General features: G+C 55.3%; 1 protein-coding gene across 1 annotated transcript; it reads right to left on the bottom strand.

Annotated features, from left to right (window-relative positions):
• Nucleotides 1–303: 303 nt before the first annotated feature.
• On the bottom strand, nt 304–27,742 carry LOC140601043 (D-3-phosphoglycerate dehydrogenase). The gene is made up of 12 exons (XM_072769516.1): nt 27,446–27,742; nt 22,711–22,862; nt 20,900–20,965; nt 17,076–17,130; nt 16,877–16,975; nt 8,863–8,995; nt 8,247–8,395; nt 6,626–6,778; nt 3,650–3,782; nt 2,597–2,727; nt 1,519–1,756; nt 304–604 (listed from the first exon to the last, which is right to left on the bottom strand). The coding sequence occupies exons 1-12, from the start codon at nt 27,581–27,583 to the stop codon at nt 450–452; spliced, it is 1,602 nt and encodes a 533-aa protein (XP_072625617.1). The 5' UTR covers nt 27,584–27,742; the 3' UTR covers nt 304–449.

Raw genomic sequence — 27,742 nt, 5'->3', positions numbered from 1 at the left:
GCACATCACCCGCCCTGGTCGGGGGCACGCAGTGCGCTGCATGTTTGCTGGTATGTTTGTTAATGTGCATGTATATCCCCAGATGGGAGGGATCGGACATACCGAGTGGACTTCCTGTGAAAATGCCTCGACTAATCTGAGAGACGGACAGGAGAGGGATCCCTCTTCTGAGCACACAGCCAGGCGGGCACTTTGCCCACCCCCACCTCCCTCCACACCACCTGCCCTCCCTGCTGCCCAAAACTCGGCCCACGGCTCCCCTCTGGTGGCTCCTCGGGGTAATAACAGAGACGCACAGGGAGATTGGGCGTAGGCTCTTTATTGGCCGCTTATCACTTCTCTGTAGGGGTCAGCCAGGGTCTGCAGAGTAAGCAGTGTCAGCTGAGGAATGTGGACCTCCTCTCTCTGGATCCCAGTGGCCAGGTTTCTTCCGAAAGGCCCCCCAGAGCTTAGAAGAGGAACTGGAAAGCCTCGGTCACATGTTGCTTCCACGCTTCCAGGCTGGGCAGCAGGGAGGAGATGCCCATGACGTGCCAGGTCTCCCCATCTGACACCACCGAGGTCTGGTAGGACAGCAGCTGCACGCCTGCCTCTGCCAGGAGGCCTGGGAAGTAGACGGGAAAACCGCTGATTGGCACAAGGCAGGGGGGGAAGGAGAAAAAGAGGCTGGGAATGGGGTCGGAACCCGTGGACCTCTGTGATCAAAGTTGCAGTGGAGGGTGATGGGGTCAGAAACAAAGCGCTAAGAGATGGAAGAACAGGGCATCTGCCCAGCTTCCCTCACTACTCAGAGACCCTTTAGGAATCCCCTGACCATCACGCAAGGTAGGGAAGGAATGAGCCAGCCACAGATTGCTAGAGCAATCTCCTGCCATGCCGGTCATCAGATTTATTCAGACCAAGAGCAAAGGAGAGAAACAGGGGAAAGTTCCTTTGGTCAGTTGGCAAGGATGGTGAAATTAGGCCTTTCGAGGTCTGTGGACACAACCGCCAAGCCCGGAAGTGCTCCAAAACTCCCAGTGGGCCGGTGCCAGGGTCCTGAGGCAGGTTCAAGATGCCCCCAGCTGCTGGAGCACCCGCCCCAACATGCTTTGTTGCAGTCAGGCTGGCCCCCAGGGCCTGCGGTCAGAAGAAAGAAACCTGCACCCAAAGGCTCGGAGTTCCGAGACGCAGCCCTGCAGGCAGGTGCACGCTGTGTGCTGACCGCGGTGAGCAGGCCGGCTAATAGGGACTCTGGGGCTCTAACTCTGCCGCGGGCCCTGACACAGGAGAGAAGGCGCTTGCCCTCTGAGCTCTGCATCCATTTCCCAAATGTTCTGGGAACGGGCAGGACAGATCTTCTGTATGGTACAGAAATGTGCTGAGGGAGGGGGTGGGACTAAAGGAAGCAAAGGTCCAGGAAGCCCAATCCCTGGAGAGGACCCCCCCCCCCCCCCGCCACACACACACACACACACACACGCACACACACACACACAGCTTCAAGGACCCGGGAAGCCCTCCGAGACCCCTCCTCACCAATCATGGTGGGCAGCATCTCAGGAGGAGACGGCTGAGCCCGGGACAGGAGCAGGGGCAGGCCCCTGCGCAGAGGCACTTCCGGTCTGAAGACAGCTCCGTTGAGCGCGTGCAGCACAGGTGTCGAGCCCTGCACCCAGCCCGCCGCCTGGTAGGGGGCACCTGCCAGGGCCACGGTCAGCAGGCATTCCCCACAGCCCTGCTCCCCGGGCACAGCGGGGTTGTGGGAGGTGGTTACCTGCAGGGAGAAGGCGAGGACGCAGTTAGGCCTCCCAGCTGCATGGCCTCTCCCCTCCGCGGCCCGAACACCGCTTTGCGGAGCGCCAGCCTGGCGGACACGCTCAGCCACTGGGGCTGCAGGAGAGGGCCCAGGGCTCTGCCCGGGACAGTCAACGCCCGCCCTCAGGGGGCAGGAGGGATCTGCGGGTCCAGGTGCAGGTGCGAGCTGGGGAGGAGGAGGAAGGGGCAGCCCGGCCCCTCCGGCTCTCCGCTCCCGGGCAGGTCAGTGGCCCAGTGCGGCGGGGAGCAGGGGGGGAGCCCCGGGAGCTCCGCTGCCCACTGCTCCTGCCAGCTGCCCCCGGCTCAGACGCAGGCTGGGATCTCACAAGGGAAGCAGAGGGGAAGGCACCAAAGGGGAGGCGCGGGGCTGCGGGCGCTCAGCAGCTATGCGGAGCTTCCAGAACTGGCGAGCTGATCGAGAACCTGGGTGCCGGGGCCGAAGGAGCACGGGATGGAGCCCGAGGCGAGCGTGCTGGGCGACCTCCAGCGCGGCCGGTACAGCCCGGCTCCGGCTCCTCGTGTCCCTCAGCTGTGCAATGGGGGCGCCGCGGCCCCTGCCGTGCACAGGGCACGCCTACACAAAGCACCTGCAGGAGTATTTCGTTCACTCCTAGCAACGCTCCGAGGAAGGCAGTACTCCCGCTGCTCGACGGGGAGGTTCGGCTGCCCGGCCCGGCGGCCGGTGTCAACAGCGGGACCTGCCCGGGCTCCCACTCCAGGAGCAGGGGCGAGCAGGCTCTGCAAAGGGAGGGACGGGGGGCGGGGCGGACAGGAAAGGAGCGTTCCGGGGGCCACGCACACTGAGCCCGGCCTCTTGCACCAGCAGCTTGGCGTTCACCAAGTTCACATCCGCCTGACTGGCAGTGTCCTTTAGGAGGCCGACAATGACTGCAGGGCTTAGGCAGTTGCCGGCGTTCTTCAGGGACGTCCCTGGGGACAGAGAACCTACAATAAGGTTGCTGTTTGTTGAGCAGCACAGGAGCGGGCAGGGGGCTGACACCCAGCCTTGGGTCAGGGACTCCTCACTGCCCGGGGCCCAAGCCCCAGCCTGCGGGCCAAGTTCCGCTTCCCTCTGGAAGGCACCCAGTTCCCTGCCTTGCTTCCTCTGGGGATCCCGCAGCTCTGACCTCCCCTATTTCTAGCAGCGCCCAGGTCTAACCACCCCCAAGCTCTTCCCACGTGAGCAGATGCTCAACGGGCCACGAGGAGGACCAGCCTCTGCGGGTGTAGGAACTAGAGCCCTGCGCAGTCTCTCAACTACATCTGCCTACGCTGGGCCCACTGGGAAAGTGGCCGGAGCCTGCAGAGTCGCAAAGGGAGACCGAGGCCACTCTCTCTGCTCCCACCCCCAGCTGAGCAATGCTCCGGGGACCATCAGCTCGCCTCAGGACCCACCTTACCGTGTCACGGGGCACACCCTGTCCCACCACCCTATCTGGCACACCCGCCCCGACTCTCACTTTACATGTGAAGAACCCAGGTTCAGACAAAGGGAAATCTCACAGCGACAGGGTCAAACCCAGAATCAAGATCCTGTCCCTTAAGCTGGGACTCCCTCCCCCAATCCTACTGCCTCTCCCATGAAACTGTCTCTCATGGAGGTTTCTCTTGCATGCAGAACACGTGCATCTTAAGAATACTATACAATCGTGACTTGTGAAAATCACACATATTTCTTAGTATTTTCTGGACCGTCCCCTCTGTCCCCATTGGGTAGCGAGTGAGCCCTGTGCAGACAGAACAGGGGACTTGGCGTCACAAGAGCTATGTCCAGTCCTTTCCCAGCCCCTCGCTGTCTGAGACGTGCTACAGACACAACCTCTTCCCTCCCTCTGCAGTGTCCCCAACTCACCCTGTGTTACCACCTGGATGGTCCCTTTGGGGGATCCAGCCCAGGCTTGCATCAGCGTCCCCAGAGCTTCTGCGAGACCAATCCAAGGCTTGGTGTGTGGAGAGAAGGCACTGGTAAGGGCCTGGGCATTCACCTGCACAGAACGGGGAAGCAGAGCTGAGGTCAGCACGAGGCAGGGCAGGGCTCCTGAGCACAGCTCCACAGTGGGGAGCAGAAGGCACAGGGCTGTCCTGGTTTCGGGTGCCTGGGGTGGGGAGCGTGGAGACCACTTCCATTAGCCACCACAAGACTTGTGCCTTCAGCTTGGGAGAGCTGTAGAGCCAGAAAAGAGCACAAAATTGCCAGAAGGGAGAAAAAGGCATTTCTCTACACCCTACCCCCACAAACTGTGCCCACCTCACCCCTTACACAGGAGACCGGTTGTTCCTGAGATGATGGGTCTGGACACCACAATAGGAAGGTGGTCTTTGACTTAAGATGTGTGGGGAGTCACGGATCACTGGGACCTAGAGGGGTAGGTCGCTCCAAGACACCTTCCCTTTTACTTTACACCTCAATTAAAAAACAAAGTGGGGGCGCCTGGGTGGCTCAGGCGGTTAAGGGACTGTCTTCTGCTCAGGTCATGATCTCGGAGTCCTGGGGATTGAGCCCTACATCAGCTTCCTACTCAGCCGGGAGTCTGCTTCTCTCTCTCTCCCGCCCTCTGCACTTTCTCAGCACTGGTTCTCTCTCTCTGTCAAATAAATAAATAAAAGCTTAGGAAAAGAAGAAAATGAGTGTTTACACGGTCATTAATCACTTTGACCAAATATCACAATTTGCAAAGCTGGTTTCACATATTTTTAATTAATTAATTATTCATTCATGAGAGACACAGACACTGGCAAAGACACAGACAGTGGGAGAAACAGGCTCCTCGCAGGCAGCCTGATGCGGGACTCAATCCCGGACCAGATTACACCCTGAGCTAAAGGCTGAAGCTCAACCACTGAGCCACCCAGGTGTCACTGGATTCACATACTCTCTTTTTTTTTTAAGATTGATTGATTGAATGATTGATTTATAATAGACACACATAGAGAGAGAGAAGCAGAGACATAGGCAGAGGGAGAAGCAGGCTCCATGCCGGGAGCCCGACGGGAGACTCGATCCCGGGGCTCCAGGATCGCGCCCTGGGCCAAAGGCAGGCGCTAAACCACTGAGCCACCCAGGGATCCCCTGGATTCACATACTCTTCATGATCCTATCACTCTTCAAAGCTTGGCCCATGTGGAGTCAACCAGGAGGCCTGCCAGGCAGCTAAAGGAGACAAAAGCCACATTTCCTCCTAAAGCTGTAAGTCTAGGGTAGGGTCTGAACAGCGGGACCGTCCCAACAGGGGCTTGATAACAAAGCCAGCTTGTCCCGGGTCACAATTTCTATTCTATTTTGTGGTTCAAGATGGTCTGGCTCTGAATGAAGCATTGGGCACTTTTGTGAGTCAAACTGTAAAGAGAACCAAGGAGTCTAAGAAGGATTTAATTCGAAACCTGGGGTGTGATATAAATCAAACAGGCTGCTGGTGTTGGAAATGGCCAAGGAGGCAGGCAGCCTGGCTTGGGGCTCCTGTGGTAGGGCTCCTCTGCTCCTCTCCAACAGGATACAGAAAGGACCAGCGTGGACCAGGAGGCGGGACGAAGGAAGGCCAGTGCTGGCAGCAGAGAGGAAGGGCCATGGGCCAGTGGGCTGGGCTGAGCCTGCAGCCGCTGGAGGCAAGTGTCCTCCGGGCAGCACCTGTGGACTCGGGGATGCTCACGGCAGGTCTGGAGAACCAACAGGAGGGCTCTAAGAGGCAGGCGCCATTGAGCACCAACCCGACCCTAATGTGAGTCTGTGTCTAACGTTACAACCAAACTGGGGGAAGATGCAGAGAAGAATTAGGGAGGGACTTCCCATGTGACACAACTGTCTTTCTTTCTAAAAGCCTACTGGAGGACAACCTGTCACGTTGGGTGGAGACTTAAATCTGCCCCAGTTGAAGGCCTTTGACCAAGAGAGTTTACTTCTGGTATAAGATGGGAACAGTCTATGGTTCCATTTGATGGAGCCGGTGGTAAGGAGCCCCCTTCACGAAAAGGCCTGGACCGCCACCACCACCTACGGACTCCATGGTAACCCCTGAGGGCTGCAACAGTGAGGGCAGAGGCCTGCCCGGCAAAGGGCTGCAGAGGGACAGGTGCAGCCCTGACTGGCTGGCAATGGCCTCGGTCCCAGCACGGCACCTGGGGAGAGCTGCTCAGAGGAGAGATGTGCAGAGGGAGTGAGAAAGTGTCCCCCACACTGAGGAGCCGCGAGATGCAGAAGGGAGAGGCACAGGTGGACGGGCCACGTGTTGTGGTTGAGCGCCGTCCTGTGGGTCCTTCAGGGGAGTAGCTGGCTCCCCTCCTCTCTCGGGGTGTAGCAGGCAGGGTGGCCCGGCGAGCTGGGCTATCACGCCAGGCCTGGCAGGCTGAACAAAGCACCCTGTGTCTTTCCTGCTACTGCTCTGTCCTCAGCAATGAAAGTCCCCACGCCGAGGGTCAGCCAGGAAGGTCAAGGACCAGCCCCGGCCCCCACCCGCCATCCCCACGGCGTCCAGCATCGCCCAGGCCACGCTCCTCCATTCTCAAAGCATGTGGAGAACAAAGGAGCCTTTCTCTGGAGCCCGGGCCCTGGGAAGAGCCACAATCTCTGCACCAAGGCTACAATACGGCAGGGCCGAGCCGCCTCCCTGCAACCAGGCTGCAACTAGGAAAGCTCGGGACGGGGCTCCCGCCGCCCCACCCAGAAGCCTGGCTCCAGAGGAGGCCTTATCTTCTACCCCCAGGGCCGAATCTGGTCAACACACCACTGCCCGCCAGAGCTGTCACCATGCCCCAAACCGGACACCACCCGCCCTCCCGGGCCTCGGCTCCTCCCTCCGACCTCCCGGCCCCAGGCCCACTTGGCCATACTTACGACGCCTGCCAGAGATTTCCCCTTCACCATGTCCACAAACTGGATGGCGATCTCTTCCCCGCAGCGGCTCTGGGCCTCCTTGGTGCTGGCGCCCAGGTGGGGGCAGCTGATGACGCGCTCATGCTCCACCAAGGCTCGGTCCCGTGGCGGCTCCTGCCGAGAGAGAGACACCTCTCGGTCGCCTGCCCAGGGAGGCTGGAGGAGAGGCGTGGGGCCGAGGATGCCTTCTACTCTGGTTCTGCTAGAAGGTTCTACGCCTTCTGTCTCTGGTTTCAACAGCCGGGTTCCTCGTCAACACCTCTCTACAGCAGAGTGGACAGGGCTAAGGACGGGATGCACATCTCGGGTCCCCCCGCTTAGACCTATGTGCCTTTGGAGAAATCTCCACCTCTCTAGGCCTCGGTTTCTCCATCTATAAAATGGGTGAATACTACCCAGAACCAAACACTGTGGTGCAGACTGCACCCCAGTAATATAGGATGTTCTCAGCCAGTGAAGCTACTGTTTGTTACTGGTTTTTCCCTCGAGCTCCCCCTCGCTCCTGAATCCTTGCAGCACTTCCAGGCCCTCTGCACAGCTGTCCCATCCTGGCTCTCACCACGACAGGTGGTCCACCTGGGCACCTCTGCCCAACCCCTCTGCTCACTGAGCACAATGTATTGCCCCTGGGAATGTCACTCAGGCCTCTTGTCTGGCCACCTGGGCCTGGGAGTGCTGTGCACTTGGTAGCAGGTGCCACGAGAAGGCCAGAGACAGGCAGGGGAAGGTGCTGATCGGGAACGTCAGTAGAAAGAGGGCCAGGCGCACGTCTGCCTTCCAGAAGCTTACCATCTAGTTGTGAAAGATGACCAGGAGTATAAACCCTGCGTGCTCAGGACAGGGAATACACAGTGAGGGCAACACAGTGCTCAGAGAGGGCCGGGGACGAGCCAGGGCCCCACCGCAGATATCCAGCAACCCTCCAGTGCCTAAGCCAAAATCCCTGCTCTTTGCCCTGGATCTGTGATGCTGGAGTCCACCTGGAAATGCACTGTCCGTCATTCCTCTGGTGTAAGGTGGGGGGGTGGCTCGGGCAAGCAACGACGGGGTCTCTGGCTCCGACAGAGAGACTGGGGGAGAGCAGCCCCCAGGGCACAGGGGACCCCTTCTGGCCATTCGCCTCAGGCTGCCCTCCCTCCCCAGAAGACACGAAGGAAAGGAAAGCCAACAGACACTGGGCAGAATGTCTTTTTGGCAACGGGATTCATTTCATCAGAGACCTCGGTCAATAATTAAGAGACCTTAAACCCGGCCCCAAATGCTCTCTCTCTGCCGCAAACCCTCAGCCTCAGAACGGATGTGCCGCGCGGTCCTCCCTGCAGTCATCAACAGGACAGCAGCGCAGGGAGCCCGGGACCAGGAACTGGGCCCTATTTAAAATCTGAGTTTTGCAAAGACCACACGGCGGCCTGTGCACCGCACTCCGGAGGGCTCCCCAAACCACAAAGGCGTTATTCTCGGCAACATAATTCCTCCTGAGTGCCGTGGAGGCCTCCTTAAGGCAAAGACCTTCTTCGTGCACACTGGGCTTTCTCGGCCCTGGGCCCCTTGTCACCGCTCCTCTCCTCCACCAGGCACTCACCTCTGTAAACACGTCCAGCGCGGCACCAGCACACTGGCCAGAGCGCAGGGCCCGGAGCAGGGCCCCCTCGTCCACGATCCCTCCCCGAGCGCAGTTCACCACGCGCACCCCCTTCTTGCACTGGGCAAAGGTGCTGTCGTTCAGCAGGCCTGCAAGGAGGGAAGGGTTTTCCTGCGGCACCGCTGCCCGGGACCCCAGCACCAGTGCCAGCAGCCCTCCCTGCCTCGTACCAGCTCCTTCCCCACACGCCGACAGCCTCTCTGGTCTCACCTCTCCCTTCTCACAGGCTCGGGGGCAAAGGCCCTGTTGTGGATTTAGACCGAACTCAGTCTAGAAACATCCTAGAGTCCCGGAGATCCTAGTGTTTTGAGTAAGTCCTGGAACCGGAAAGGCCAGCAGCGGCCCCAGCAAACACCATGGGGTCACGGGTCGTACGTGTCGAGCCATGCATTTCCAGCTAGCTCATCCCTCCTCCGTGGGATGCAGGATCAGCTAGCAGAGCATCACTCCATGCTCGAGGGCCCTAGTCCACATGCCTGCGGAGGCCCAGGCTGAGGGCCCACCCTTCTCTGGTCTGTGGCTTCCGTGGCCGACCCACAGGCAGGGACGCACATACCTGTGGTGGAGGGCAGCAGAGGTGTGTGCACAGTGATAAAGTCACAGAGAGGCCAGATCTCCTCCAGGGGCAGCTGCTGGACACCAAAGGAGGCCGAGACCTCTGGCGCAATGATGGGGTCGTACCCTACGGTCTGGTCAGAAACGAGAGAGAGACGAGCAAATGTCACTGTTCCTTACTAGTACTGGTATCATTATGATGGAGGCCATTTATCGGGCATTTACCAAGTACTACTGCTAAGTCTGTCCAAATACGGTAATACAACAAGGGTTGGTACTATTCTACTTTAGAGCTGAACAAAGTGGGGCTCTCTATTTAGGAGGGGCTGGCCCAGAGTGTGAAGGGAGTTTGTTTACCTCCGAGCTCTTAACCATGAACAGATGCAAGAACAGCGTGTGTGTGCGTGTGTGCACATGTGCGTGTGTGCACATGTGCGTGTGTGAGGTTGGATAAGGGGTAGCTCAGAACCTTTAGCAAACAGGGAACCCAGGAGAGGCAGGACAGCCACGTGGGGAGCAGAGACACACTACACTAGCAGGGTATAACCAGGCGAGAGAGGACAGGTTGGCCACAGCCGAGGACCCTCAGGGCCAGAGAACAGGCAGGGGCCCTGACTCTTGCACAGACTGAGAAAGAAGTAGGTTGGGGCAGCGGTGCAGAGCAGGGCAGGCAAGGAGACCAAGACCGGTCGCTGGGGAGGAGTGCTGACCCGCCAGCGGGCAAGGTTTGGTCCCATCCTGAAGTGCCCTTTCAGAAGGCTCCAAATGCATCTAGTCTCGGAAGGCATAACTGGGTGACTCACCACACAGAGGCCTCAATGCTCAGGACGGATCCTTTCAACAGGGCAGGAGTGACGGGGAATAGGGAGCGAGGATCAGGAGGAGAAAAAAGGATGCACCAAGGCACCATAGAAGGCACAGGTCCCAGAAAGAACCTTCCTCTGGGCAGATTCCTGCCTGCCCTGATTTACCAACGAGGAAACTAAGGCAGAGAGGTGAAATGATTCAACCAAGGTCGCATGGTTGGCAGATGGTCGAGTGTGGATAAGAAGGATGTCTGGATTTGGAAGCCTGCACCCCTGGTGCCCACCCTTCTAGGTGGGGTGAGGTCAGGGGGCTCACAGCCCCACCTGAGCAACCAGGTAGAGTCGATGGAAACATGTCCTGTATCAGAACAGTGTCGGGCACCAGTCACACATGTCCTCAGCAAGGGCAAGCCTCTAAAGGTGATCAAGCCAGCACCAGCAGCTGGGATTCGAAGAATCCACAACCACCAGGACGCAGCCACCTCTTGACACAGCAGAGACATAATCCACTTTCTGTCTGGTCACCGGAGAGGCCTGCCGCGGCTCCCTCCTTCGGCTTGGCCGGGGCCGCAGCACCCACTGGGGGAAAGAGGCGTAGGAGCCTTAACAATCTCAAAGGCATCCGTGTCCTCAAGAAGGCAGGACGCAGCTGCAGGAGCCAAGGGACGGACGCTGACCCAGGAGACCTGGACCTGGGTCCTCAGTACGAAGTGAAGGAGCTGGGTGGATGATTTCAAAGTCATCGCCTGCTCCAACACTCAGTCATTCAATATTCCTTGAAAAGACAGTTCTCTTAACCCTGAAATGTTAGGGGCGAACCCCAGAATGTTCAGAGGCGGCCTGGCACTGAACAAAAGGTAACAAGCAGAACAGAAGGCCTAATACTGGAAACCGTCATCATGTCTGTGTGGTGGAACTCATTTTTGTTCTCCTTTATGCTTTCCTGTGCTTTGTAATGCTTCCCCTGCTCATCATGAATTTCCTTGTGGGAAACAGAAAAGTCATCTCGAAAATACTGGCAAAGAGGATTCCTGTGTAACCAATTCCGCCCTTGCAGAGAAGAGACTGACATGGTCGTGAATGAGGAACAAGTTTCAGATCACAGTTTTCATCATCAGCCTGTGGAGGAAGCAAAGCCAAGGGGGAGATTTTGGGGGAGAGGCTGTAGGATTGAAAGCTCACAACCACCAGCCCCAGTGGTCATTCCCCCCTCAGCTGTAACCTACTCGTTTCCGGGGGAACAAGCAGCGTCCAGGGGAGGAGAGAGGATCCCTTACAAGTGCTCTTTGTCTGCCAGCTCAGGGGCTGCCTGGAACAAGGGCCCTGTTCATCTATAATCCAGATGTACTTCGTTCACGTGAGCGGGGGAGGACGGGGACCACCAGCAGAGGTCACAGAGCTGACCCCGATGGAGGCGAGCTCCCGCCACTCTGGGGCTTGGGGCTCTCGGGAGTCCAGAAGCAGCACGGAGCGCTGGGAGGAAGGGTCCCGTGGGCGGAGCCGGGCCTAGTGCTGGGGGCCTGCACCCTGTGCTGGGTGCCTGCAGCTGGTGGGGAGCAGACGGGGAAGGAGGGGACCCGCATCCTCCACAGCGGTCAGCAGGGTCTGACTCAGCTGTCTTTCTCTTGTTCGGCTGCAGACAACTGCAGGGCAGAATTCGGCTGAGAAAACGGTTTTCAGTTTTCACTCGGGAGACCCAGGGCAGATGGCAGCTGAACACGGCTAGGAGCTGGGATTCTTACACCAGGAGACCACGTTGCGGGGGAGTCGAAAGAGTATATGGTTGGGCCCAGGGGAACAATGTCTGAGTAGGGTCCTAACGCACCCTGGAACGGGTCAGATGTCCCGATACTCACACGTTGCAGCACTTCCAGGTATGTACCCTCTGAAGACTGCCCTACGGAGGAGCCTGAGGGAGAGCCACCAAGGGGTTCTCCACCTGAATCCCAGCCTCAGGACAGGCTCCTAACGCTGGGGAGCAGGGGAACCCCAGCTTTTCAAGTGGCGCTACAGAGCCACGTCCTAGCTGGTGTCATAAAAGACAGCCTTGTGAGGATGACTACACCTCCCCTGGGCCTCTGGCTTAACAGTGGAAGCCTGAGAGCAAGGAGGCTTTCACGGTGAAGGGGTTCCAGGAAAGGAGCCTAATCATCACATCCTCCTACTGCCTCACAGCTAATTCTTCGGGCTGAAGATGAGAACTCTCTTCCCTTCACACAATGACATCTTACTCAGAAACCCACTATAAAAAACGACCAGAGCTGCAGAGGTGAAGGCCCAGAGCCCTACCACTTACTCTCTCTCTCTAGGGTCCCATCCCCATGTCCCTAAGGTACCTTCCCAGAACTTGGGGCTCTGGGAAGAATGTAAAAAAATCAGTACTCTGGCGCAGTAGGAATTCCAGTTACCAGACTGAGCTAGGAGCATCCTGAGGAGATTTCATCCCGAGGAAGGTCGAGCACAGTGACAGAGCAGAGACCGTCTAACTCACCTGGATCAGGCATGAAGACAGTGGTGGGGATGCAAGACAAAGCGTACTAGATCGGAAGTCAGGAGACCTGGAGCTCAAGCTGGACTCCACCATTTACCAGTCCTATTATCTCAAACATACCATATAACCTTCCTGGGCCTCAGTTTCCTTGTCTGTAAACCTGGAATAAGAATACTGACCCTGCAGGGGTCACTGCAAGCACAGTCTCTGACACAGTAGACCTCAGTAAACATTAGCTGGGCCTGAGAGAATTGGTGACATCTGGTGCCTCAGGTTCAATGTCCATCCCTCTGGGATAACTTCAGATTCATCACAACACGGGCCACCAAGAAACCGTTAGGAGATCCTGGCCTGTTCCTCACAGGAAACCTTGGTAAGAGTGCAAGGCTCAGTTGCTGGCTGGCTTGGCCTGCTAACACTCTAGCGGGCATGCTGGCATGAATGAGTTGTGTCTCCAGAATGTACAACATAACATGTTCAGCAAATGGGTTGAGAAAAAGCTCCAGGCAGAAAGAACACCATGGAGCATCAGACTCAGATGACTCCGACAACCAGCAGGCTGCAGATGGCCAGAATGATTCTGACACCCACATCTGTGCCATGTGGCTCAGAGCAAGTCAGGTAGCTCAGGTGGCGGCACGTGAAGATTCCTCTCCAGGCCTGTCTGGTTGGGATGGGGGCCTAGGTGGGCTTTCTCTCCCCAACACACAGCGCCCCCGCCAGGTGCTGTGGGAAGCCAGGTGGCTGAGCTCCCTAGCAGAGCTAAGGTCTAGGATCCCCGCTTCCCTGAGGGAGCAGATAGTGACAAAGAAGGGACGGGAAAGGAAAGGGGGCAGTCCCTACCCAACGTCTGAGCACAAGAGGGACTCTGTTGATTGCTCCTGTGACACAAAGGGGTCAACTCTTAAATCACGATGTTCTGGAAGGGTTGGATGTTAGTTACCCAGCCTAATTAGTGACTAACAGCCTAGGGGACAGATTTTAGCCCAGGGGACATCCCAGGACCAGGGAAGGAAGGGGTGATCAAAATATCTTCACGTGCTTTGCAGCACTGCCCGAGCCACCCAACCAGAACTACTCAGGGTGCCCTATGCCTTCTGGTCCCACTCTGTCTTAATTACAGTGTGCCCACGAGTTACTGTAACAAACCACAGTCCTTAATAATTTTACTCTATTTCCTATGATCACACAAAACTCTCCCTGCTAAAGACCATTCCGCAGATAAAGAAACTCGTAGCCCATGGGCAATGGGTGCTCAGAGCTATGACAGCTTTAAAGGCCATCTGCTTCTACCTCTCTGCCCATGCTCACACCTCGTCCTCACATACTGGCCAGGTGCTTAGCCAGTCTCATGTTGAGTATCTGCAGTACTGGGAGACTAACTCTCTCATTCCATTTGGGGCCAGCTCTGGCTGGAGCTCTGTCCCCCATGGCTTGTACCTACTGGTCCTCCTTAGATCCACTCCTTGGGGAGCATGACTCTTCTATAGAAGAGCTAGTCGATGGCCTCCCAAGTCATGACGGGGCTGTGACCCCAGTGCCTTCAATCCTTCCTTAGGAAGTACAGACCATAAGGAATGTCACCGTCCCTGTGCTGGAAGTCATACTTCTTTTAATGCTACCAAAAGTCACATTACCTTTTCTATTAGCCATGCCACTGTGAACCACACTGCGTTTCTGTCAACCCAAGGTCCCCTCCCCTAGAAAAGGGTTTTAACAACACCTCTACATCCAAATGTGTTTGGTTGCTTTGGGGGCCCATATAGAGGGTCCTGGTAGGTATCTTAGCTCAACTTCTTATTAGGATGCCCAACCCTGCTAATAAGCATCACATCATTTAGGATATGATTCCACAGTCTTAAGAATTAATCACCTCCCCCTGCTTCCTATCACCCAGACCGCTGATGAGAAGGATGGGTAAGGCATAGCCCTGCGTCATCCTGTACCATCTCCCTTCAGACTGAGACGGAGCTATCCTTCAACCCGTTACTAAGCCTTCGCACCAAGATTACAGTCTCCATCTTAACCCCAAGGGTGTCAGGGAAGATCTCACCAATGTCTCACTAAGTCCACATTTCCAAACAATCTACACATCTGTCCTTGAGGAAGAAGCCAAATAAAAGCAATTCGTCCACACAACAGAACCCCATGGAAGAGTTTACAAATAGGGTAAATTTATTTATTCCAAGATCTATGTTTTACCACCATGTACAGTATTGTACTTTCTATAGGCATAGACCCCCCCCACACACACAATGGGAAAGAACTCTATGTGTTCCACATAAATGCACAGAAAAAAGTCTGAGATGATACACAGCAAACTGATGTTACCTCACAGGTGACTGGGAGCAGACCAGGATTGGGGTGGTAAACAAGGAGATGAGGATCTAGATTTCAATTTTTGTGAAAATCTCTTCACCTATTACATGACTAAAATACAATTTTAAATCATCCAGGTATAAGACCCCTAAGGACATCCATGGCGATCGGTTTAATATTGGCTTAATATTGGCTTCTAAAGGGAAAACAAGGCCAATTTAAAACAACTTGTGCTTAGTGAACACTGAGCATGGTTTCCTGACTGGATGCTGATAAACTCTTTCACAGCCTGTTTTAGAATCTTCCCTCCTTGCGCTTTTGAAAATCTTGCTTCCCCAACTGTTCAAACACCAACTGAGGAGCTTTGGATGATGCAGGTCCATAATCTGTCTGCCCTGAGGCAAAATTCATCTGGGCCTAGGTATCGTTAGGAAACTCAGTCAAAGTGAGCCCTGATCGTGAACAAAGGCCACTTGGGCCACTGCAAAATGACCGGGGCTGCTGGCAAGGGCAGGGGGCGGGTGACCGTTTCAAGGTGTGTTTCAGCGGTTTATAAAGATCATGTCCCAGAAGCAGGATAGCCTACAGGGACCGGCCAGAGATATCCAGACAGAAGAACCCCCGAGGGGAGCAGTGACGTGCTGCAACATACAAAAGCACGCAAACCCTCAAAGTCACGCTGGGAATTCGGGCGTGTCGTGTGAGGTATGCCTGGACACACAGAATGACATTCATGAACAGGTTCTAGACGTTTCTGATCAAACACATGTCTGAGGGGTGTCAGCCACTTCCACGGAGATGCTCAGAATCCATATCCCTCCAAGCCTCTCGGGAGCAGCCTGGCAGCAGCTGAGTAGCTGAGCACAGAAGCTTACTGATCACGTCCCTCACTCAGCAAACGAGGTGGGGCTTTTTGTCTGGGTAAGTCATTCCCCCAAAGTCTCAAGTCCTTGATAATGAAGGCTCCTGAGCAAGCAGAGTCCAGTGAGCTGTGGCGCTGTGGGGAAGGGGAGGGAACTTAACAGAGGAGCAGCTGGGCCAAACAGCCTGTCCCCAAGTCTCTGTCTCATCAATGAGGCGCTCACCTGTCTGAGTATGGCACTCCGAGTTTTACTTAACCCCCAGCCCCTGATTTTAGAGGATCAGAACTCCAGGTGAGCTAAGCCTTTACTTTAATCCCTCACAGAAGAGGAAGAGAAAGCTCTCCTTGCAGCACAGGGCACCTGGCCAGCCCTGCACAGGAGGGACTGGCTTTGGTTTGTTCTCATGATCAGTGGATCCTGCTGGGCCACAGGCCCCTCTCCGGGATCTAGAGAAACGTCGGAGGCTTAGGAAGATGTCTGGCTGATGTAAATAAGTGTGTGGGGAATAAGGACAGGAGGGAGAGGAAGATGTTCCGCGTGGTGTAATGGGATGCCCTCCTGTTTACCTTCCATTGCTGGAGGCCTCAGCAAAAATTCACTAACTCCTGACATCAATATAAAAATTAAGGGTTAATCCGTAGGGTTCCCTTTAACTCTATGAAGCTGGGGGGACAAAGAGAAAGGGAGGAAGAAGGAAAGAGAAGGGAAATGCCAGAGCAGCTCCATGTAAAGTTTTCTAGAAATGATCTGATTGTCAAAACTGCTTTTTTTCTTTTTTTATGTTTAATGAAAGCCTTCCTGGCGGCAGTTTGAATATATCATCCCCCCACGGCAGAGAGGGCACGAGGAGTGAACAAGGAGATGTCTGCTAGCACACCTAGCCACCCTGTCACCCGCCCCTACAGGTCCCCTCCCATGGCTCTGGGGCCACCGCTCTGCAAGGTCTCCTGGCTTGGCCTCAGGGTGTGGCACTGCTCTCGATGACAGCCTTCCCTTGACCAGAAGAACCACTGAGTTCCCAGAATAGGGTAAAGCAGGGTCCTGGAGGGAAACAGGGGTCAGGGAGAATTGCTGAGAAATCCGTGAGGTGCTCCAGGCACCACGGGATTAACATCGTGTCACGGCATTTGCACAATCATCTTGCCGTGTCTTCTGACTGTGGAGTGGAGCCAGAAGGTGGATGGATAACGGCCCTGCTATAAGGCTACAGATGTGCTCCTGTTTTTCGGAATTATCACAGGCAACAGACACAGCAAAACAAAGAGCCCTTGCGGCAGCAGAGGAGAAGCAGCACAGGATACGAGCCCCTCTGTTCCGCTGGGACTCAAGAGCGGAGGGACCTCCACCAAGGATGCCCGGACTCTGAGGTCAGGCCAACATCCCTGCCCTCCCCGGCTACACCGCCTACTTCGGTAGAGGCTCTGAAGGAGGGTCAGCCCCTCCTAGGAAAAAGCCTTTACCTTTTCTCAAGCAAACCTGCCTCTCTCAAAACTGCTACAGGGAGCCCCACACCAAAGGGCCTCACCAACCTCTTACCTTCATCCCAAAGGACTGCATTCGAGTGGCCACCTCTCTCCCAATTCTGCCCAGGCCAAGAATTCCCAGGATCTTCCCATTTAGCTCTGTTCCCATGAACTGCAACCAAACAAGCAAGAGGCAACGCGGCCAGAGTAAGCCCCGGGAGTGAGGCCTCGGGCGCCGAGCTGGGCGGGACGAGGCAGGACTGGCCGCTCACCTTCTTCCTTTCCCACTTGCCGTCCTTCATGGAAGCTGTCGCCTGGGGGATGTGCCTGCAAGGACAGACAGGTTCAGTGGGCCCACATGGGAGGTGATGTGAGGTCTGCACAGCCACCCTCTCTGTCAGTCAGTCATTCCCAGGGCGAACCAGGCTCAGGCTGGTCTAGAGCTCGGGTACAGAGACCCGGAGCAGAGCAGAGGAAAACCTGTCAGGCACACCTGATGTGGGAGCCCCAGGATTTCTGTTCCCAGCTGGGAGTCTGAGAGTCAGTCAACTGCTGAGTGACAAGCATGTAGAAAGCAAGCACCAGTCCTCCACGGTTCACAGGGATAACAAAATGGGGGTGTTGAGGGGCTCTGAGAACATCCAGTGCTCCAGAAGTTCACGGATTTTCATTTTCCTCTTTCATCCAAGCCCGCAACCTGCACTTTCCACCGTATCAGCAGACAGCTGGGTATTTCCCTTCCTCGAGAGTTCCTGAAACCCCAGCAGTCTCAGGCTGCACTGGAATGGGGGGAGGGGATGCTATAGTCCATACCACCCCTTCTCCAAACCACCCCCAACCCAGCCTCTCTCCTCTGATTGGTTAACACGGGGGGTGGGGGGTCTGAGTCTCCGTGTTTCTGGAAGGGACAGAGGCAGTTAGGGCAGAGTCAGAGGTATGAGGACAAGATTACGTCACGTGGGATGTGGTCACCCAGGCTTCTCTGGAAGAGAATCCGGGAGACAGGAAACAATGTTTAAAATGTTTAAGGAGTCCATGCTCTACTTTAGACACTCCATGAGACATGCTTGGAGATGCTTTAGCGCATGTAACGCTCACAACAACTGCGTGGAGACAACTGGGGACTCAACATCTTGCAGGACATCACCCCATCGGAAGTAGTTGAATGGACTCAAAGAACATTCCCAGCAGTGAGCCTCCTCGGTATTTAAATGCGGTCTTTCCTGCAGGCCACAAAACTCAGAGTGGGGTGTGTGTGTGTGTGTGTGTGTGCGCGCGCGCGTGTAAGAGGGAGAGACTCCAACATAATGTCCCTGTAGCTCCATCGTGGATTTCTTATAAAAAAGCATTCTCTCATGTCTACACATCGCCAGGACATGCTTCCATCTGCGAGTCCAGCTGACGGGGGATCTGTGCTCCTGGGATCTCGTGGGCAAACTCCCAAAGCCTCAGTAACAAGCCTCCTGGGGAAGAAGCTCCGTCACCGGATGGTGGGCTGCTCTGGTCCATCATCCTCAGTAGAGGGTCCTCGTTTCAGGAATGTCGCAAGGACAATGACTTGCCTTGAGGAAGTGCCCCCTTCTCAGCAAGGCTACCCCGCTCACCTGCCCCTGACCAAGTGAGACAGAGCCCACCCGGCTCCTCTCAGGTCTGGCTCACGTCCTGCTCTTGGCCCTCCTGGCCCCACGGTGCCATCTAAGAGAGCTGCATGTGGCACTGTGGGGCACGGGATAGCAGGCCGCTCAGGGATCCTCTCCAGGCACTTTGGGGTCCCCACCGGGCCAGTTTGGGGAGGACCATGATGTGGGGGAGGGGCATCCCAAGAACTGAATGGTAGCCATCCTGACTTAGAGAAAGAGAAGGTAAGGTGGGAGAGATGACTTCAAAGCAGGTTGCATTCTCCTCTTTCTTTCTGTGTCATTGTTCTGCTCCTAGACCTCAGGAGCCCCTGCTGTGAGTTCAAAGTCCCCCACTGTGAGGCCCATGCAGGCCCCCTCTCCACCCACATTGCTCAATGCTCTCAACCTTCTGTCCAGAACTCCCACTCTGCTGTTGCTGCCCTGCTGGAAAAGCAGTCTGAGCAGACACACCAGAAGGTGTGGGAGACTCCATTCCTCCTCAATAGGGTGCTTGTTTCTTAGTTTTGATGCATCTTTGATGAGTGAGGTCATTGGGTGAGAGGTTGGAAATGGGCCGCTGTCTTGAAGTCATTCCACTTTATCTACTCTCTTAAACAAAGCTGGTCCTGCAATAGGAGAAAATGATTTCTGGCTCCCAAGCCTTCCCTTCCACCTCCAGAAAACCAATGAGAGAATTAAATAGATAGAAAGCTGACAGATCAGTCCCTAACTCAAAAACAAAACCAAAACCAGCACTGAATTTAATAGCACAAGTGAAACCAGGGCATCGGGCTTCTCTGGGAGAAACACGTCCAGCCCAGATGTTGTGGGAGATCCAGACAGCCAGCTCCCGGACCCCGTCCTGGCTGGGTCCCTTCTGCTGTGCACGCTGCCCATGCTCTTTGCTTTCTCCAGTCTCCTCTCCTCTCTTCACTGGCCAGTGAGTAGCAGTGAAGACTTAAGAGCTCAGGTAGAAATCTTGGGGAGCATCAGAACAAAGGTCAGCTCCTCCAGACCCTGCCCCAGCAGGAGGGAGAACAGGTCTCCAGAGGGGAAAACAGTAATTTCTTGGCCCCAGAAGCTTCAGGCCTGAGTAGAGAGAGAAAGAGCCCTGGCTGCCAGGGTCCCCTGGTTTAAGCATCCCAGGCTGTGTGAAGGGACCTAGTGAACTCCCTGCCCTGTCCACTGGCCCCTCGCCCTCCCCACTGGCCACACAGGTGCCTGAATTGCCTACTCGACAGCAGGGCTCAATGCCATCATTTTCTACCCAATACAGTAAGGCTCATGTACACTCTGTGCCACAGCCGGTGGTTCTTAGGCTGTGCCCTCTACTCAAGAGCCCCACACCCCCAGAGTTCCTGCTGGAAGAGCAAGACACTTCCCCACTTGAGTTCCCTGGTGTTAAGAATCCACAGGTTGGCACAGGGATCCCAGAGCAGTTCTTACTCCATCCTATCACAATAAAGATCTGAAAGGTTAGTGACAGAGGTAAGCCCGGGGTCAGAACAGTCAGTGAGGGACACAGCCCAGTGGGGGGAATCCAGAGAGCGCTTCCTTGATGAGCTAATACTCGAGCTTAATCTTGAAGAACAAGAGTTATCTGGATAAAGATGATGGGGAAGACTTCAGTTGAAAGTTATGTATTGATAATTCAACATTGGTTCATTGATTGTGACCAATGCACCATACTAACGTATGATGTGAATAATACGGAAGACTGGGTATGACATATGTGGGACCTTCTATCTTTACGACTTTTCTTTATATCTAAAACTCCTAAAATAAAAAATTAGTTAAAAAATCCCTATGCCAAATTTCATCCCATACCAATGAAATCAGAATTTCTGGGGTGCAAGTCAGGCATTAGGAGTGTTTTAAGATCCAAGATGTTATCAATGTGCAGAAAAGTCTGGGACCTCTGGGGTATGAGAAGTCTCTGAGGCATGGAGGTTGCTACACTTTGGCATTAATTCACTCAATAATGTTCTGAACTAAATAAAAATGTTGCGTGTTGCCTCTGTTTTATAACCTGTGTGAAGTTGTATTTTTAATAACGAGTGTAATAAAGTACTAGAACGACTCGGAAAAGAAATGATGATGGAGAAGGATATTCCAGGGAGCAGAAACCATATTTGTGAGGCTTGGAGGTGCAAGAAGCCGGAGGATGGCATGGACACAGGAAATGACCAAGGAGGAGAGGAAGATGGCACATAATCATTTTCTCGGTGAGCCTGCTCCCAGGTAAGGAGCAGCCATGCCGAACGCCCCCCCCTCCACTCATTTGTGAGAAGCTGTCTGACCTTTGTGTGCCAGGACCACTGTATTGAATGTCCCATAAAGACGGGTGGCCTCGAAAATTCTCGGCTGTCTGCACAGTGTCATGCTGAAGCGTTTCTACCCTTCTTCAGGGCACGTTATTTGGGGAGTCGTAATCATGGACACAGAAGAGGCTGCCTCTGCTGAGAAGATGGACTTACCTGGCCAGGCACATGATCATCCCGCAGGTGAGCTCTGCAGCACTCAGGCTGTTCCCATTGGGGGTGCTAAAGATGGAAGAGGAGAGGGGATGTCAGTGCGTCCAGAGCCCATCTTCCCACTCCTGTCCCAAGAGAAGGCCGTGAGTGAAGTGTGCTCAGGCTCCTGCCCCCTCTGCTCACCTGCTCTTAAGTCCAACCCCCAACCCGCAGGCCTCCAACCTGGGCTCTCCGATGGACACCTGCCCTAAACCCAGGGGAGGGAAACCCCCTTGCCCTGGCTGCATGTTTCACATGGAGGGACTTCAGGTAGAGCAACACACTTGGCCTCCTACCCACACTCCCTTCTCCCAAGGCAGAGAAGTGTCTCATTCGATGGGGAGATATGTGGGTGGCTCAGCATTTCTCTTCCCTCTTGTTTCAGGATCTACCTGCCCACCGAAACCACAGATTCCCGCTACTCTAAGCCATTGATCTTACTGAGGCTGTGCAGAAGATGCGTGAGCCAGCCCGTCACATCACGTCAGCCCACTGCCTACACACCTTCACCTAGTTGCCCAGCCCAGCCTCTATCAGTGACAAAGCTAGGATTTTTATCTTCACCTGTTTGACTTCTCCTATCTCTCAACAAGTTCCAAAGTGAGAACGCTTCCTCACACCTTAATGCACAGGGCCATGTTGACGAGGGCCATGCTGACTCTGCCCATTTCACAGAAAGGAGAATACAGCTGAAATCCATGAATCTATTTTTCTTTTTTCAAAGGCTCTCTCACTCTTTTTTTTTTTTTTTTTTAGTTTTTTAACTGTTTATTAACACACATGTTTACCTTTTTTTGTCCTTTTTTGGATCTATTCATTTCTGGAAATGAAAGTTACAAGGAGGAAAAGGCAAGAGATCTTATCCCCCCAAAAAAAGTCAAGAGTAAAGGATTCTCAGAGTTTGTCTTTCTACCGAGCTTCATGCCTAACCCTGCGAACAGGCTGTACTAGGATGTAGGAAGGGGTGCAGGGCTGAGGGCTCTGCCTCTGTGTCCAGGGGAAGAATGTAGGACGGGTTACCATTTAACATTTCTTCGGTTGGATGTTGACCTCAGTCAGATGACCGATCAGTTCACCCATGCTCTGTAAGAGGAGAGAAGGGAGGGGAAATTTTTGGGGACGCTGAATTTCCTGAGAGAAGGGAGAAGGCTTGAGGACGAAGAAGTGGGCAACAATGACCTGGCCACATCATCTAAGGGCCAGCCGGGAGCCAGGAATGTGTGGCCCAGCCCTGGCATGCAGTCACAACCTCTGCTCTGAGTTTCTGGAAAAACAGCCCTCACCCTTCCCTTCCTGGCCCTGGAGTGTGAAAGAGAAACTGCGACCCTGGCTGCTGAAGGACGAGGGCAGTGAGGAAAGGAAAGGATGTAGAGCCGCTCAACTAGCAAAGGCTGTGCATCTGCACAGGGCAGAAAGCAAAGCAGAGCCTAGGAAAACCCTGCTCCAGACACAGCAGCGGAGGGGGGGGGTACCCCTGGAACAGGGGATGCAGATGGATTCACTAACAAACATTCTTCTAATTCCCCAACCAGGCTGCAGCGCAGATGTCTGTGGGGTGGGTTTGTCCAGTGATTTGAGATCACAAGGACAGCCTCCTCCTCAAACACCTGGGGAACCAGGACGCTGTGAGCGAGACCCGACTGTCCGGACTCCGCCTGGACCAGGCATCCTCGTGGGAGCCCTTCTTACTCTGACCCGGTCTTCACTAACCCAAGTGTCCCCCTCCCCACTCGTGGTGAGCCTCTACACCCACCCCCGGGGGCTTCGCGACTTACTTCATGACCAGAATGCCCTTCCTGGTTGCAGCCTCCAGGTCCACATTGTCCACGCCTGTGCCAGCCCTGCCCACCACCTGGAGCTTCTCTGCTGCGTTGATGACGTCAGCAGTCACCTTGGTGGCCGAGCGGACGATGAGGCCTTCACAGTCCTGGGGCAGAAGACACTCTTGTCCACAGCCGGTCTTCAAGACCGCCTTGCACCCATTCTGCCAGAGTAGGAGTCCCTGCATGCCGGCCGACTTCGGATGTATGTGCGCAGAGAAAAGAAGCAGACAGCATATGCATCCGAAAGGGTCTGCCATCAGGCAGGCCTGGGGTCAAATCCAAGCTGCATCCCCCATGAGCTAGGATTCTGAGGTTTGGCTGCCTTGAGTGTGTGAGGAGGAAGTGAGAAGTGATAGAGAGAGCAACGGACATGCGCTCTGGCCCTCCTCAGAGGCCATCACCTCCTCCACTGGGCCCCAAGAATCTGGCCTCCTCAAGCGCTTTCTCCAAGGCCACCAGCACCCTCCCCAAACCTTAGGAATCTGCCTCCCACAGGGGTGGCTGCACGCTCTCCCGCAGTCCACCCACCTCGTGCTTGCAGGCCCCAGGACAAGCACAGAAACGGCACTACCAGACTTCCACAGGCACAGCCTTCGCCATGGAGGGATCTCCCTCAGGATTGTTACCCTGTGGTCTCTCCACACTTTTCCCACAAGGGTGGTGTCCCTCAGACCAGCTTTCTTTGAAGCCAGGAAGTCTGAAGAGTCTCCAGTCAGACCAGTGCAGATGTTCATTCAGAGCTCACCTGACCCAGGTAGGGCATCTGCCTTTGGAGACTCCCCTTCAACAGACCCTGGTCCCACATCTTACATGGCCAGGGCCCACCAGCCTTCAAGGTCGCTTAACACCCTCCACTACCCCCACTTCATTCAATTGCATCACCGATCGAGATATTCAACCAGCACCTATTGATCGCGTCTACTGGCGGCCTATCTCTGTGACCCCTCAAGACCCCTGCACTCCTGGGTACCACCCCCTACTCCGGTCAAAGGTCATCCCTCCAAGACTCCACTCCAAGATGCCTGCTCCTCTACTCTGTTACGCAAACTGGAGGCCTTTGCAAATCCTCCCCCTTCCACAGTGCAGTGTGCTGTGACTACAACTTTCTTTTCTCCAGGGCTCTGCAGTCCATTTTGGCAAATCTCAAAACTGCCCCCATTCTGCTGTCTATTGCTCTCTGCAGCTGCCTTACAGCTGGAAAAAGGCAACGGTTCTGCTGGATTTATGGCTGTTCTAAGCAAACTATGCTAACTCAGCAGTGGAAAGCCATTCACGTTTCTCAAGTTCAAACATGCCTCCTTTCCCAAGGAGGACAGGCTTGGCCTTGAGGGTAATTCTAGCATGGCTGGTGCCTCTGACATAAATCATAAGGAAAGTCCAATTCTCCAGGTCATTGCTGCTCAGCTAGAGAATGCAGGGAGGTGTCGGTTGGCACAATATGCGAGAACCTGATTTAGGAAATGTCTATTTAACTTTTGCAAATTAAATCCTAGTGCAAAAGGCCGAGAACTTGCTAACTTTTTTTCAAATGTTTATTTATTTATTTTTGAGAGAGAGAGAGAGAAAGAGAGAGAGAGAGAGAGAGAGTGCACTCAAGTGGGAGGAAAGGCATAGGGAGAGAGAATCCTCAAGCTGACTCCCTGCTGAGCACAGAGGCTGACTGGGCCCTCAGTCCCAGAACCCTGAGATCAGGACCTGAGCTAAAATCAAGAGTCAGACCCTCAATAGAATGAGCCACCCAGGTGCACCGGAACTTACTTTCAAAAGATGGACTCTTGCATGGACAAGTTTCCCATTCTTTATCCTTTTTAAAATTCTGAGCCAAAAATAACAAACGTGCTCAGTAAGTTAAGTGCATTATTAGCATGTGGCTTATTGGCTATTTTTTTGCTATTCAATAAAACAAAGAAAAATGTATGTATCACATATAGCAAGGGTATTATTTCATGAAACTTTACTGTGTGTATTGTACACATATGTATGTATATACCGAGTTATGTTGTATAATGAATTTCTTCTCGTGGGTCGTGGTCAAAGTTTAAAAACCACGGATACATGGTAAGATTTAAAGGTTCCTGCGTATTAGGTTTATGTAAGATGTCAGATCTGCTGACGGAAGAGGAGTCCCCGGTCTAAGAGTTTGTGAGTTCTGAACACGATGCTTTACTCTTCTAAGCCAGGGTTTTCTAAACTTTTTTGAATAAGACTTATGGTAAGAAATATATGGGGACACCTGGGTGACTCAGTCGTGGAGTGTCTGCCTTTCACTCAGGTCATGATCACAGGATCCTCGGATGGAGTTCTGCCCATGTCTTCTCCCTCTGCCTATGTCTCTGCCTCTCCCTGTGTCTCTCATGAATAAAGAAATAAAATCTTTTTTTTTTTTAAGAAAGCACGAAACATACGTTTAGGTTGTGATTTTATACTCACAAACTACACAGACAGCACAACTGCCCATATAATTGAAACAAATTTCCCGACACACTACTGATTGCCTATCTGCTTTGCTTCCTGATATTTCTTATTCTGGTTTTTAAAATGCTAATCATGACCCATTAAACCCACTTCGCTCCCCAATACTGTACTGTGACCTGCGTGGAGTCTGAAAAGCACCATTCTCAGGGGTAATTGTACTTCCCGACCATGGAGTCAGTGAGAGCAAACTGTGCCTGCCCAGAATACCAAGGAGTGGGAAGAGAGGCCGGGCCTGGGCAGGCAACGAGCTCCAACTTCTGTCAATATGAAAGATTTAATGGGAGAGGGCAGGGGCCACCAACTCAGACACCTCCCCACCCAGAATAAGAAGACATAGTGTGGACACGAGGCCTCTCCAGGTTGAGCAACTGGTATTCTGACGTGAACGTTTTACAAAGACAGACAGGAAGGCTGGGGGTTCCCAAACTGCCCAACGAGGCCGCCAGCCAGTAGCCAACAAACACCCCTCCTCGCCTGCCAGGAGATTTCAGTGCCTTTAATATATCCTCCAAATTGCTGCTCCAGATCCCAGCAATCCACGCAGCCAACTTCCCAACTTCTCGGAACCCCTCCACTAGAGGAGAGGCCTCCAGTTCCTCTCAATTCTGCCTTTAACATCCCCCCCCCCCCCCGTCCCTCTCTCAAAATCCTAGAAATTAGGATTTCTAATTTCCACAAGAAAGCTGCAAAGCCCTAAGTGAGGCCACTCATCCCACCCTGTTGCTCTGGCGGAGGGAGGGTCAGAAGCTGGTCTAGAAGCCACTGCACTGCCTTCTGGCCATTGCCCTGAGCCAAGGCCACTGATAGCACCCATACAAAAGAGGAGGTGACAAGTGTGAGGTGCCTGCCTCCCATCCAGTCCTACCGTGTTCCAGGATCAGATCCCAAGCCCCTGTCCCCCACCCCATTCAGGCTAAGCACCCGTCTTGTTCCACTTTTGCAGGGGAGGTGAAGGGGGAGGCTAGGCTGCTGGGGGGTCTCACTTGGGGCTTTGTCTGTACTGTGTCATCTGGTCAACCCTGGAGCGCTGGCCAGGCCCCCTGACTGGTCCACAAGCCTCTTGAAGGCAGGGCCGGGTCAGCCGCTTCTCCAAGTACAGGACAGTACAGGGTTACTCTCTAAGTCACCAGATACAGCACCGGCGCGGGTGCGGTGGGGTGGGAGGAGGGCAGCCTCGTGGAGAAACACAGCGGCAGGTGCCAGGGCAGACAAGGGAGCGCAGTGGGTTTCCAGCACCGTGTGGTTCCAGCACAGCTAAAGCGACTGCAGCCGCCTCTGCGGTTTTTCAGTCAAGGGCCCCTCCAGGGAGAAAATGGAACAGGTGCATGTGCGCTGGGGCCGCGGGGTCGTGGGAGCTGGAAGGTGGGGTGCTGGGTGCAGGAGCAGAGCCAAGAGGTCACGCAAGAAACGTCCGAAGGCTGCACGAGGCAGCCAGCCCCACAGGACCCTTACAAACAAGCAGGGAAAGATCCGAAGTAGATTGCGCCAACTTTGAGCGCAACGAGCTGGCCCGAGAGGTTTGCTACGACGCAGAGACTCCCCGGGGGCTTGTGGGGTCGGGCTCATCCAGCTGGCCATTCCTGACCGCGGCCGAGGCCCCCGGGGAGGCGGGCAGCGGGAGGTAAGTGAGCCGGGATCCCGGGGGCGGGGGGGGCGGGGCGGCCGCAGGGGCGGTCCTAGGACCGGGGCGCCCCCGCCCGCCCCCTTCCCCCGAGAGCTCCCCGGAGGCCCAGGGGCGGGGAGAGCGCGCGGCGGTCTTGCATCAGACGAGAGGCGGGCGCGGGGCTTGCGGGCCTGGCCCGGTCGCCTGGCCTGCGCTGCAGCCCCTCCCGCTGCCACGGGCCAGGCTGGGGCTCCGCCGGCGCCCCCCACGGAAAGCTGGAGCCGCAGGCCGAGCCGGGACTAGTCGGAGGGTGGCGGTCCCCGGGCTCCCCGCGCCGAAGCCTCTGCGCTCCCCGTCCCCGCGGGCTGAGAGGCGGCGCCGCGCTGCCGGGGCCACTGCCGCCGAGGCGCTGGGGGCGGCGCGGGCATCCCGCGTGCAGCCCGCGGCCCGGTGGAGCCGCCCTTCCTCCCCCACCCCCCGGCCCCCACGCGGGAGGCCCGGGACTGCCCGGGGCCGGGCCAGGGGGCGCGGGGGGCGCGCTGGCCCCGCCGTTTCCGCAGGGGATGCCGCCGAGCTCGGCGGCTCTCGTCTCCCTCCCGCCCGCCTTACCCGCAGCTCGGCCATCAGCTCCTCTTTGCTCAGGTTCTGCTTCTCCACCACCTGCAGCCCTCCATCCTGCAGGATCTGCCGGCAGCAAGGGTCCAGGCTGTCACTGATGAGCACTTTCCGCAGATTTGCGAAGGCCATCGCGGGCGTCAGCCTCGGGGTAGGCCGCCGGCGGGGCAGGAGCACCTGGGGGAGAAGCCGTGGCTCAGGTAGGCGGGCTGCTGCCTCCGGGCGGGACCTCGGCCTCCCGCCCCGCGCTTCTCTCCCCTTTCTGCGCCTGCCGCCTCCAGCGTCCTTCTG

Source organism: Canis lupus, chromosome 12 (genome assembly GCF_048164855.1).
Source record: "Canis lupus baileyi chromosome 12, mCanLup2.hap1, whole genome shotgun sequence".
Classification (NCBI taxonomy): domain Eukaryota; kingdom Metazoa; phylum Chordata; class Mammalia; order Carnivora; family Canidae; genus Canis; species Canis lupus.
Note: the sequence above shows the minus strand (reverse complement) of the source record. Positions and strands in the feature narration are given on the sequence as shown.